At 44.7% G+C, this 13405-nt stretch overlaps 2 protein-coding genes and 1 long non-coding RNA gene across 4 annotated transcripts in view; 2 read left to right on the forward strand and 1 right to left on the reverse strand.

Moving 5' to 3' along the window:
• On the reverse strand, positions 1 to 9667 carry LOC309520583 (immunoglobulin lambda-1 light chain-like). 2 transcript variants are annotated; one of them, XM_082202550.1, is made up of 5 exons: positions 9533 to 9667; positions 6943 to 7263; positions 5280 to 5591; positions 2613 to 2711; positions 1 to 407 (listed from the first exon to the last, which is right to left on the reverse strand). In XM_082202550.1, the coding sequence occupies exons 1-5, from the start codon at positions 9573 to 9575 to the stop codon at positions 400 to 402; spliced, it is 783 nt and encodes a 260-aa protein (XP_082058676.1). In that variant the 5' UTR covers positions 9576 to 9667; the 3' UTR covers positions 1 to 399. The 2 variants fall into 2 exon arrangements, with proteins under 2 accessions (XP_082058676.1, XP_082058675.1); XM_082202549.1 differs by having other exon boundaries at positions 2613 to 2714.
• LOC309520579 (uncharacterized protein) overlaps positions 1 to 13405 on the forward strand; it is a 123448-nt gene that overhangs the window by 108527 nt on the left and 1516 nt on the right. Inside the window, exons 2-3 of the mRNA XM_082202544.1 lie at positions 10566 to 11427; positions 12388 to 12732. Coding sequence (XP_082058670.1) covers positions 11391 to 11427; positions 12388 to 12732 — 382 coding nt within the window. The 5' untranslated portion in view covers positions 10566 to 11390. The remainder of the gene's footprint in view (positions 1 to 10565; positions 11428 to 12387; positions 12733 to 13405) is intronic.
• The window catches only part of LOC309520740, a 22664-nt gene continuing 16520 nt past the window's right edge, over positions 7262 to 13405 (forward strand). Inside the window, exons 1-2 of the long non-coding RNA XR_014214361.1 lie at positions 7262 to 7373; positions 9430 to 9628. This is a non-coding gene — a long non-coding RNA (uncharacterized lncRNA). The remainder of the gene's footprint in view (positions 7374 to 9429; positions 9629 to 13405) is intronic.

Here is a 13405-nt window from a genome sequence, read left to right on the forward strand (position 1 = left end):
CAAAAATTCCCCTGGGTGTCCATCATTCAGAATGATTTCTTGTTTTTACAATCAATTTTATTAAAGGTTTTCCAACGTATTATACAATTAAAAACAAACTGATCAAGAAAGAAATAATAGAGAACAATGCATAAAAAAGGAAAGGAAGAAGGAAAAAGAGAAAAATAACAAAATAAAATAGTAAAAACCACCATAATAGTAATGATCCTAATAAAACACATTTTATATTTTTTACAATTTTATTAAAGGTTTTCCAACATGTTATACAATAAGAAGCAAACTAATCTAGAAAGAAATAATAGAGAATAGGCTAGCAAAGGGTGTTAAATACAGAAGTCTCCTTTCCTACTTCTCCACCTTCCTGCTGCAGACTCCATGTTTCTTCTTAGCTGCTGTGACCTATTCAGCTTGGAACAGAAAACAGAAAGGTCAAAAGCCAGACTCCAGAGAGATGCTTTGTTAGGATCGAAGGATGAGAAATCGCATGGAGAGGTTTAGAGTGGTTCTTGAGATCCCATGTTGGGGGACCTGGACCGCTTTGGACATACAGCGGTACCTTGATTGTCAAACCTAATCCATTCTGGGAGTCCGTTTGACTCCCGAAACTGTTCGAAAACCAAGGCGCGGCTTCCAATTGGCTGCAGGAGCTTCCTGCACTCAACCGGAAGCTGCGCCGGACGTTCCAAAAAATGTTCGCAAACCGGAACACTCACTTCCGGGTTTGTTGCGTTCGGGATCCGATTTGTTCGACAACTACCGTATTTTTCGTTCTATAAGACGCACCTGACCACAAGACGCGTACTGTTACATTGCAACAAGAATAAGACGAGCAATGATGTCTACAAAGGAGTTCAAACTGTAAACATCGAAAGAACGCTAATAAACAGTAGCGACTCCTGAATTGAATTTTAAAAACTTAAAACTCGAAACCTGGTCATAAATATAAGCACCAATTCTGAGAATTGGCCATATTTTTACTGCTACTTGTAGCACAATACTACGCTTAATGTCATATTTTATAAATTGCTTCCTGGTCACTGACCGTATTAAAGATATTAGATTTTTTTTGAAGACGCGCCTAGTTTTTAGAGGGGGGAATGCAAGAAAAAAATTCTTTAAATGGAGCGCTGAACAGAGCCTGTATGCATCCCAGGCTCTGCTCAGCGCTCCCTTTCACGAGCCACGTGGAGCGTGTGTGCGGCGCTTGCACACACTTGTTCTAGTTTCTGGCTTAGCCATGCTCTGTCCCTTCCCCCGCCTCCCGCAAAAGCCCCCAAGAGCCGCGCTCCCTCCTCAGGGAAAAGCCCCCAAGAGCCTCACACACGCTCCGCGCAGCTCTTGCGGGCTTTTGCAGGAGGTGGGGGAAGGGACAGAGCGCGGCTAAGCCAGAAGCTAGAACAGTGAGAGGGAGCGCAGTGCTCCCTCTTGCTGTTCTGGCTTCTGGGATAGCTGCACAGCCTGCATTCGCTCCATAAGACGCACACACATTTCCCCTTACTTTTTAGGAGGGGAAAAGTGTGTCTTATAGAGCGAAGAATATGGTAAGCCATTCGGGAAGCAAGGTACCCCTGTACTTCAGATCCAAGTTGTTTCTTTGTTTGCAACCCCCCGCAAAAAAAACCCCAAACTCCGTTTTAGCCTGACTGACATCAAATCTCTGACCAGGACAGAGAGTTGGAAGTTCCTGCAATAGTAGGAAGGGGGGGGTCAGATCTGGAACCCTCTTTGCTAATGCTGCACATTTGGGACCAAAGTATTGCAACCTTAGTTGATTCCCCCCCCCTCCTTTCCCACGTCAGCCAGTGAAGAGAAAAGAACCCATTGAATTCTATGGGGTTCACCTGCCCTTCTCCCCACCAGCAGTTTCCTATAGGGTCTCCCTCTTTGATCCTTGTTTGCTGGTGGTTCTGGGTTCCCAAGGAGGCATAAAAGGCTTCGATTGGCTGGGTTCAATGCAGTCCCGCTTTTTCTTTTTCTTTTTTAAATTACAGTAATTTTTTTTTTACCAACAACCAAAACACAAACAGTGAAACCCCACCAGGCGGCTGATACATTGGGTATACATAATCAATAATAACATATTCAAATCAACCATATGTTCAATTCTATATACATTAACACTCCTCCCTCCACAAGGTTTATTTAACTTTTAACATTTTAATTGCCCCAAATTGTTCAAACCTGCCCAAATAATCCAATATCTTCTCAGACCAACCCTCCTTCTTCTCACTGACCTTATACCCTTTCATTTTGTGTATTTTCATAGTTAGATATTCTAAAATTATAATATTTTTTGGTTTTTTCCTCCATTGGTTTACCCCTAGCTCTTTTTGCATTTTTCCAGTTACTCGCTATAACCTGTCTGGCTGCAGTTACTATCAATTTTACCCATTTACATTCCTCTTTTGTTTCTAACTCGGTGCCACTCAGGCTAATAAGAACCATTAATTTAGATATTTCCACCTTCCTACCCACAATTCCCGATATTTCTATACCAATCTGTTTCCGGAATTCATTAACTAACGGACAATCCCACCACATATGACTGTACGTTCCCATCACTCCACATTTCCTCCAGCAATTCTTACTCCCGCTTGCAAACACATAATCACCTCTGCTCCAACGCTTTCTGAAGCAGAGGACCAGCGGCGGGATCCACAGGAGGATGGCTAAGCAGGGGACTCTATAATACAACGTAAGGAAGCAGGTTCCTGCTAAAAGAAGAACACAGAGAAACAGCAGTGTTAAGCCGAGTAACCCATGGACCCATGTTCTCACTGAGACTGGTAGGGCGGAAGGCAGGGAGGCCACCAGCAGGTGGCGGCAGAGCCAGTGACAATCATAGCCAATTAATCCCAGCATTGCCTCCACCTTTCTCTTCCCTACTGAGTTCCATAATGGCAACCCCGAGTCCACTTATAGTCCCTGCCACAATTTGCGGCGAGGGAACCCCTAAAAGGGCTCTCTTTGTGGCCCTGACTCTGGAACAGTCTCCCCCATAGAATTCTGCCTTTCTCGCACCTTGCTGGTCTTCAGATGTCAGCGTGAACGACATTTTAAACACATCCAAACTTGCACAGTTTGAGATTATGAGATGTTTAGCCATCGGTAGCGATGTGAATCAGTGGTTTCCTTTTTTTAAAGATTAGTCTGAATACGCTTTCGATTTTAAGTATTTTGTTTTTAGTATATTGTTGTACAACCCACCCCCACCCCGCTATTCTGGAGGAAGGGTGATTTGTAAGTAACATAAATAAAATAAAGATATGGATTAGTGTTCTCGAAGCTACAAACATGACTCTGACCAAACTGCGGGAGGCAGTGGAAGACAGGAGTGCCTGGCGTGCCCTGGTCCAGGGGGTCACGAAGAGTCGGACACGACTGAACGACTAAACAACAACAACATGGATTAGTGTCTCTTGGCAGCTTGAGATGGAGGGTGGTGCTGGGGTCTTGCGGGGATTGTGGATTACAGTGGTACCTCGGGTTAAGAACTTGATTCGTTCTGGAGGTTCCGTTCTTAACCTGAAATTGTTCTTAACCTGAGGTACCACTTTAACTTATGGGGTCTCCCGCTGCCGCTGCACCGCCACCCCATAATTTCTGTTCTCATCCTGAAGCAAAGTTCTTAACCCGAGGTACTATTTCTGGGTTAGCGGAGTCTGTAACCTGAAGCGTCTGTAATCTGAGGTACCACTGTACTTAATTTCCTTTAAAATGCGGCGGGGGGGGTAAGCCATCTGTCCTGTATTTGGGGACCCCCTCACAGACCGCTGAGGGACATAGACTTGTGCCTCAGATTCCTGCCCTGGCAGCACTGCTAGAAGCTCTACGCTATCTTCAAATTCTAACCATAAAAGGGTGTGCTTGTGTAGCACAACATGCCCTGAAAAATGGTCTGGAAGAGCGATATTACATCGTAACACACCTGCATCCACAGATGATGATGTGCTTCCAGCTACTGCAGCGCTTGCAGTTTCCTATTCTTGCAATAATATTTATTTCTGTTTGAATAGTATTTTTGTGCCCTGTACGTCAGATAGATTGAATTACCCATTATATCATACTGTTGCATGCCACCCCAATCTCTGAGAGGTGAAAGGGCACTTAACCAGAGTTCGGTTTCCTTGGAATGAAGGTCAGCGGAGACTGTGGTGTCGTCAGGATATCTGGTTATATTTGCACATATGTACAATACAATCTTTATTACGGTCCAGAGACCCAACAAATCATTACAAAGCAATACACAATTCAGACAGCCTACCTCCAGGTTAAACAAGCATTTTGTTCAGAATATAGGAATCATTTGTTCTTGCAACCACCGATAAAAACTTTGCCACTGCTAATGTTCTAGCATTTGTCCGGTCTTCCAGTAGGAACATTTGCACATATATATATTCAAACTGAGCATGGCAACATTAACACCCCAAAATATATTGCTGCTCCGTTATTCACCACTTTGGATCCAGCGCAGAGCAGGCAGGTCCCTGTATCTCCAGCTTCCAGCCTGATTCCTGCTCAGCTTTACAAACCACTCTCTTTCTTGCAGTGGAAACAAACAAACAAAATTCCTTCCAGTAGCACCTTAGAGACCAACTAAGTTTGTTATTGGTGTGAGCTTTCGTGTGCATGCACACTTCTTCAGATACCAACATTTCTTGCAATGGTTCACCTACCTAGCAGGCAGGTGAGGGGATGGGAAGGTACATTCACTCATTGTATGGCACAGAGCAAAATATTTGGTTACACTAATTGCGGTGTGAGCCACAACCACTTCCCAGACGAAGGGACTGGTTTGACAAACTTGCTCTCATCACTTCTATGCTCCAAAGTGCAGGAACCCAAGAACTGGAAGGGACTCAGGGCATCATACTACCTCGGTCCTGTATACCTGAAGGAGTGTCTCCACCCCCATCCTTCAGCCCAGACACTGAGGTCCAGCTCTGAGGGCCTTCTGGCGGTTCCCTCACTGTGAGAAGTGAGGTTGCAGGGAACCAGGCAGAGGGCCTTCTTGGTAGTGGCTCCTGCCCTGTGGAACGCCCTCCCTTCAGATGTCAAGGAAATAAGCAACTATCTTACTTTTAAAGGACATCTGAAGGCAGCCCTGTTTAGGGAAGTTTTTAATATTTAATGCTATATTGTGTTTTTAATGTTCAGTTGGGAGCTGCCCAGAGTGGCTGGGGAAACCCAGCCAGATGGACAGGGCATAAATAACAAACAACAACTATCATCATCATCATCATCATACAGTCTGACCCCACAGATTCATATCACTCTACCTGCCGACACTGTGTTCGAAGGGACCACTGCACTGATGTTTCTTTTCTCCTGGTCTGAACAGGAATAACCCATCCCTTGGCTCCATCTCTCTGGAGGAATCAGTTTCAGACTCCAAATGTTGAAGGCTCCTTCCCCATCGATCACGTCACCATCCTTCCGGTCCTGAGAGGTTTCCCCACCAATATCCCAGGAGAAAGTATCCTCATCAGGGTTTGCATCAATCAGGAGGCAGAGGAGGGGAACGTGGTGGGAGAGCTCAGTGTCTTCTGCAGCGGAAGGAGCAAGGAGGGAAAGTCTTGACCCAGAAGGACCTAGGAGAGAAGGAGAATCGCATGAGAATGGCTCCTCAGATCTTTAATTAATCCCTCTCGTAGGTTTCATGGGGGTGACATGGCTCCTCAACAAACTAGACCCAATAGACAGCCATCCCAACGACCGTTGCAGGAGTTAGAGAGCTGGACTAGGGACTGGAAGAGACCTGGGTTCAAATCTCCACTCAGGAAGCTTGCTTGGGGCCGGTCTCAGCCTAGCCTCCCTCACAGGTTGGGGTGTAAATGCAATAATAAATAAATAAAGCAAATGCTACAGACCCTAAATTAAATCTAAGCCATAGTTGCTTAAGCCTTGCCCTCCCAATATCTACTAGTAGTACACTCGTACCTTGGTTTTCAAACAGCTACGTTCTTGAACATTTTGGCTCCAGAATGCCGCAAACCCGGTTTTCAAACGTTCTTCGGAACCCGAATGTCTGACGGGTCTTCCGTGGCTTCCAATTAGCTGCAGGAGCTTCCTGCAGCCAATCAGAAGCTGCACTTTGGTTTCCAAACGTTTTGGAAGACGAACGGACTTCCAGAATGGATTCCGTTCGACTTCCAAGGTACGACTGTATTTGTATTAACAAAAGCTAAAAACGAAAAAGGCAAGAGGGTTTGTTTAAAGAAGTGGAAGCTTTGTCCAGACATGGATTGGAGCAGGGTGGAGAGAGACCCACAAAGCAAAATTAACAGAAGGTTTGGGGAGCAGAATGCTTAACAGATTAGGACAAACAAATAAAAATGTCTTTAAATATATCTGCGGCAGGAAACCAGGCAGGCAGGCAGGTGCGGCAGATAACAAAGCTGTGAAAGGGTTCACTAAAAGGTGTTGGGGAGATTGCAGAGAAACTCAATTATTTTGTGGGTCTTCACTTGAGGAGATATTGGGCAGTTATTTGTGTGCTGTTGTTTGAAACTTGCTAGCGGCCTATGGCAGGGACGCGGGTGGCCTAGGACTTGCTGATCAGAAGGTTGGCGGTTCAAATCCCTGCGACGGGGTGAGCTCCCGTTGCTCGGTCCGTGCTCCTGCCAACCTAGCAGTTCGAAAGTACGTCAAAGTGCAAGTAGATAAATAGGTACCGCTCAGGCGGGAAGGTAAACGGCATTTCCGTGCGCTGCTCTGGTTCGCTAAAAGCGGCTTAGTCATGCTGGCCGCATGACCCAGAAGCTGTACGCCAGCTCCCTCGGCCAATAAAGCAAGATGAGCGCCGCAACCCCAGAGTCAGTCATGACTGGACCTAATGGTCAAGGGTCCCTTTACCTTTAGGGGCCTATGGCAGATTTGGAAGTGGACTGGGTGTATATTAAATAAACAACAAGAGTATTTGAAATCTGCTGAGCCACTCACCTAAGACGATCAGCCTCACCCCACACAGGAAGGTGAATTCCTGAGCAATAGCTCCAGCACAGTAATACACCCCAGAATCTCTTCCCTGGATGTTGTGTAGGGTCAGATTCACTTGGCTTCGGTCTTTTGCTCCTGGTTTTTGAGTGGTATACATCTCTGCAATCTTATGCAGTCCCCCTTCATGTTCCTCTTTGTACCAGCTCACTACCGACACAAAAGTTCCTTCTGGAATGTTGCAGCTGATGTTGAAAGTGGCGCCAGGAGATGATGAGACCCTTGCCAGCGTCTGAGGGAATTCGGTGATCCCCTGTGATCCAGCAGCTGCAGCAGGGAAGCAAAGGGATGTGTGGTTGGTCCTATTTGTTTGGTCCCACTAAACTGAAAACCAAGATGACCACCCCATGACTATAAAACATTTCTTTTAAAATAGGGTGCATATGACAGACCTGTTTGCTGCTTCTCCCTTTACCTGCCCCTGTCTGGGTTGTCACTTGATGGGGGGGGTAAGATACAGAAGGATTACTAAATCTTAAGAAAAATATGCACACACACACAAAATGACATGTTGAATTTTTCAACTTTCAACTTCGAAAAATGAGGGGTGCTGAAAAGTTGTAACATAACTTGAGAATTCAAAAGATATTTAGGTTAAATTAATATAATTTAGTTTTGCTTGGTAAGTAAAATAATTGCCATGCACTTGCAGTTATATTTATTATTATTAATTATTTCCTGCTGCTGCTGCTAATTCAGCATTACTTGACATTTTCAGAAGGAAAAATTAATATTATCTGGTTTTCCGAAAGCAGTTTATATGCTTCTTCATCAAACATGGCCTTACCAAGCTAAATGTTGTCCGGTCACAAAAATAATGGCAGATTTGAATTCCCCACACACCAAAACATAGTTTGCAAAATTTATGTTTTACCCCGTAAAATGAGATGCAGTGTTAAAACGTAAAATTTTTACGTTCAATAATTAGCAACTATTGTAATTCTAAGCAGATTTCTTGTGGGGAGCAATTGCTCTGCCAAACAAATGTGCTTAAGAAACTTTATATACTGAGAGCTGCAAAAATAAAACCAACCTCCTTTTTGCTCCTTAGGGAAGGAGACATGTCAATCAAGTTCCTAAACCAGGTTCCAAATACGAAACTTCAAATATTTATTCAATGTGCGCAGAGATAAATATGCTTTACTGACTACTGAAACTGAATCAGTAGATTGTACTATATAGAATTAAAGATGTGTTTCTTTTTGCCAAGTTAAAAGAAATGGCACTCATCGTTTAATTGAAGCGCATCAAGACTGCTGAAGGTTTCGGATGGGAGAGAAGTTTGTTCAGCTTTCATTTTAATGGGAACCAACCTAATTTGTGCTTCCTGAAAACATAAGCAGATTGAAACACAGCATTCCTACAAAATTCACGTTACTCTGAATATTTCAGGGTAGTTCTCCAACCCAAAAGTGTGCAGCTATTAGTGAAAACAATGTGAAAACAAAGCTACGTTATGTTATGGGAAATTGCTTGCAAAATTGTTCACAAATACGCATGTGTTATACAACCGGCATTGATATTATTAATTCACATCACAAGTTTTGGACCGTGGGTCTTTGGCGACTGTCAATTTCATGCATTTTAACGGCAGGCATGCCTATTCTTTAACCATTACTTGAGGCATCCAAGCAAAGCTTTACTTAAAGCCCTAGGTAAGGTGGAATATTTGTGGCACACTTTTCTTTTTTGCTTTAAAAATGGGAATGTAAGAACACAAATATTCTGATTTTAATAAGCTATAAAAAATTAAGCTATAATGATTTGGAGTGCAGGTATTCAAGGGTTTTGCAAACTGTCCTTCTTGAAAAACTTTTCATAAAGTGAAAATATCTAAACAGCAGAGTTCCAATGATCTATCTATCTATCATCTATCTATCTGTTGGGCATTACTTTAATTCTTACATAAATACTGAGGCACATGGTCACTTGGTACTGTATATGTAAATGTCTGGCTCATGTAAGCCTTTGCAGTACATTTATTCTTAACAATGAAAGAATGCAGAGGTGGATAATACTTTCATTTTTATATATCTTTATTATTTGCAAAGGGAATCTTTGCATTGTACTTTTCTCCACCCAGGCTTTGTGGTTTACATTTTTTATTCTTTGTTTTCTCTTTTGTTGTTATCTTTGCACTTTTTTGTTAATCAATAACATATCATGATAGACAGATCGATCGATAGATAGATGATAGAAAGATATAACATGTTCAAAAAATATACATTTACTGAAGCCGTATTAGATATAACAAACTATGAATATTTAAATGATTTTTCTGAAAACTATTGGAGACATTTTTGTTTTTACAAGTTTTCCTGCCTGGGTGAAAGCCTCTCCCTGCCTTAGGGGTTATTCTGTCTTGTTTTTAAACCCAACTTTATTGTGTGTACTGTTTTAAAAACTAATTCTACTTGTTTTTATGTAAATCAGATAAAACGCCAGCTGTTTCTTGAGGTTTTCCTGAACATAAGCAACGGGTGTGAGAAGAAACTTTTAAAGAGATCCTATTTAAAAAGCAAAAAATTGTACATACTATGCAGAAGGAGCAGAATCATCGCTGCAAAATGCAAGAGCATCTCAGAGGCTCCTTCGGCTTCTGAACTGTGAAGCAGATCTGGTCATTATCGGGGTGGGTTCCTGGTTCCTGGTACTTCTGGTGACTTTTTCATTTCCTGCTGACACACACACAAGCAGAGGTTGCTTATAAAGGCACGAGCAACTCCCACCAGCTGCTTTCCTTTAAAAATACCGGTAATAATAAATTTTTATTTAGACCCCACCCTTCCCAGTTCAAAAACCGGGCTCAAGGTGGCTAACAACAAATTTAAAACACTTACTGTATTTTTCGCCCCATAGGACGCACCTAGTTTTTTTTGGGGGGGGGAGAAAGAAAAAAAGATTTATTCCCTCCCCGGCACGAGGCTGGCGCGGGGGAAGCCCGAGCTTCCCCCGACCCCAGCCCCCAGAACAGCCTGCTATCCGCAAGCCTATGGAGTCGCGCTGGTCTCCCCAGGCTTGCGGAGAGGTGCACAAAGCCTTGGCACACTCTTCTGCGCGCCCCAGGCTTCGGAATGCAGGCAGCTCTGCGCAACCTTTGGGAGCCCGGCGTGACTTCGCACCAGGCTCCAGAGGGTTGCGCGAAGGCCGGGAGTGCAGGGAGGGTTGCGCAGAGCTTCCTAAAGCCTGGAGAGCGAGAGGGGTTGGTGCGCACCGACCCCTCTCACTCTCCAGGCTTCAGCGAAAGCCTGCATTCGCCCCATAGGACGCACACACATTTCCCCTTCATTTTTGGAGGGGGAAAAGTGCGTCCTATAGGGCGAAAAATACGGTAATTATAAAAGCAGCATAAAATACAATATAAAAACATGAATAACAACAAAAATCAAAATCAAAAATCAATTAGATAATACCCATGGTTAGCTGGCTCAATTGGTCCTACTTGGGCCAGCGAGGAGGCCAGGGGAGAATTAGCTGTGGGGTCTCAGAGAGGGTGATCTTCATAAAAGGGGAGGGGGAGAGAAGAGAAGGGAAATGAAAGATCAGGCTGAATTCAAATTAAAGGCCAGGCAAAATAGCTCTGTCTTACAGGCCCTGCAGAAGGAGGTTAAATCCTGAAGGGCCCTGGCCTCATGGGACAGAGCATTCCACCAGGTCGGGGCCATCACTGAGAAGGCCCTGGCCCTGGTGGAGGATAATCTGACTTCCTTAGGGTCCAGGACCTCTAAACTATGGTTATTCATGGACCTTAAGGTCCTCTGTGGGGCAGACCAGGAGAGGTGGTCCCCAAAATACGAGGGCTCTAAGCCACAAAGGGCTTTAAAGGTCAAGACCAGCACCTTGAACCTGACCCTATACTCCACCAGGAACTTTGCAAGTTGTGGGACTCAGAGACACAGCGAATGCCACGCAGGATGTGCATTTGCCCAGGAATCAATAGGTGGGAAACCGGATCCCTTGCCAACTCATTGTGAAAATATGGCAATCAGTCGCTAACAAACTGGTGTCCCCAAACAGCTGACAGGCAATCTTGCCTCCAGACTAGGCACCCAAATTCTGAAACCAGCAGGGTGATTTGACTTGACTGCTGAATAAACCTGAAGCAGAACACACACATAGCACACACAAATATCTGGAAAGGAGCAGAGAAGCAAGAGATTTGGAAAACCTAAAACTGTTCTGGAATAAGGCCAGTGATCTGTTGACCAGCAAAGTATTCAAAGGTGAATTAGTGAGACAGCCCCCACCACTGATTTTTCTCTGTGCTGCCCATCAAGATATTTCAACGCCCACATGGAAGTGGTTTCTTTGCAAGAAGCCAGCGCCACATTAGATTTTTTCCCCACTAAAGCTGCTGCACATTCGATGTGGGCTTTGGGCTTCCGGCTGCTGCAATGCCGCTGACCGCGTACTTCTTTTTATTCTCCGCAGGTAAAATTTCTTCTGATGCTTTTATCTGACTCTTAACTCTTGGGATGCTTCCAGACAAACCCTGTTTGTTGAGCATTCATCCCGATTTGTTTGCACAAAAGGGAGGTTAGACTACGTTGGCTACTTCTTGCGTTTCAGTTCCGATTTGTCTGCAACATCACTCCAAGCAATAGTTTCCCTACGCTTCTCATCACTTTCCTTACTGTAATAAGTTTTATGGGTCTTTGGGGGCGCGGGGGCGGTGTTGTTGTGCATTAAGGCAAAATCTGCTCTAATTGTAACCTAGATTTTACCAGGATGGGACTGAATCCCACCCACAAATCAAGGAGATTCTGGAAGCAGTCTGAGCACCTGAGAAACTTGGTGGGTTGAATATTTATGTGCTTTGAAACTTTCTACAGATTACCGTATTTTTCGCTCTATAGGGCGCACCGGCCCATAGGGCACACCTAGGGTTTTTTTGGGGGGGGAAATAAAGGAAAATAAATAATTCCCCCCCCCAGGCGCGGGGCTGGGGCGGGGGAAGCCCGAGCTTCCCCCGACCACAGCCCCCAGAACAGGCTGCTATCCGCAAGTCTTGGGAGCCCGGCGGGAACTCCCACCGCGCTCCGAAGGCTTGCGGATAGCTTCCTGAAGCCTGGAGAGAAAGAGGGGTCGGTGCGCACTGACCCCTCTCACTCTCCAGGCTTCAGCGAAAGCCTGCATTCGCTCCATAGGACGCACACACATTCCCCCTTCATTTTTGGAGGGGGAAAAGTGCGTCCTATAGAGCGAAAAATACGGTAGTTAAAATATTTTCCACCTTCTCCTTTAGCATGTATCTTGTTTCCAGGGCTTCGGTTGCAGGACAGTGTAGGGATCCTCAAACAGCGTGATGTCTCCTTCAACGTCTTCTTGCAAGAAAAGCCAGAGCGAGAAATGGCAACCGTAAACGGTCCTTGTGGTCTTTCTCCTCCACAGTGTTTCCAGCACACTTACGGATCCTGCATCCAACCCAGCGGTTCCTGTTTGTGGATATTGGGGAAACGGCACAGATCTCATGCACTTCTGTAGAAGATATTGAAGATCAGGCATTATCATTCAGCTGGTACAAAAGAAGAGAACACGGAATGCCGATTTTAATCAAGAGCTGCAATGTTAGAAAACCCGGAGACAGATTTGCTTGCAAAGCTAATCCTAACCGTCGAAATGCCATACTGGAGATCCTTCATGTGCAGAGCTCTGATTCTGGCCAATATTTCTGTGCCCAAGGAACTTCTAGTGGCTTGCATTTCAGCACTGCAACATCTTCACTGATTGTTGGAGGTAAGAAATCAGGGCTGACGGAGCTTTGCAGTGGCACTACTCATGTCAATGGCAGATTTCAGTTTGTTAATTTTAAAGCCACTGGGGCAAAAACTAAGCCCTTTGTTCGTTCCCTGGATAGGCAGAGCCCAATTTCCGACCAAGAGATGGAGTCAGGAAGAACGAGAAAGGTGCAATTGCATTTTATTATGCCGCAAACCCGGAAGTGAGTGTTCCAGTTTTCAAACGTTCTTTGGAACCTGAACGTCCGACAGGGCTTCCACATCTTCTGATTAGCTGCAGGAGCTTCCTGCAGCCAATTGGAAGCCGCGCCTTGGTTTTTGAACATTTTGGAAGTCGAACAGAATTCTGGAATGGATTCCATTCAGCTTCCAAGGTATGACTGTATACAGTGGTACCTCAGGTTAAGTACTTAATTCATTCCGGAGGTCCGTACTTAACCTGAAACTGTTCTTAACCTGAAGCACCACTTTAGCTAATGGGGCCTCCTTCTGCTGCCGTGCCGCAGGAGCCCGATTTCTGTTCTCATCCTGAAGCAAAGTTCTTAACCTGAAGCACTATTTCTTGTAACCTGAAGCGTATGTAAACTGAAGCGTATGTAACCCGAGGTACCACTGTACTACCCCCAAGATCAGAGGCAGCCTGTATGTAAATCAGCTCCTCTTCCCAGACT

Source organism: Podarcis vaucheri (genome assembly GCF_965113315.1).
Source record: "Podarcis vaucheri genome assembly, chromosome: 16".
Taxonomy (NCBI): domain Eukaryota; kingdom Metazoa; phylum Chordata; class Lepidosauria; order Squamata; family Lacertidae; genus Podarcis; species Podarcis vaucheri.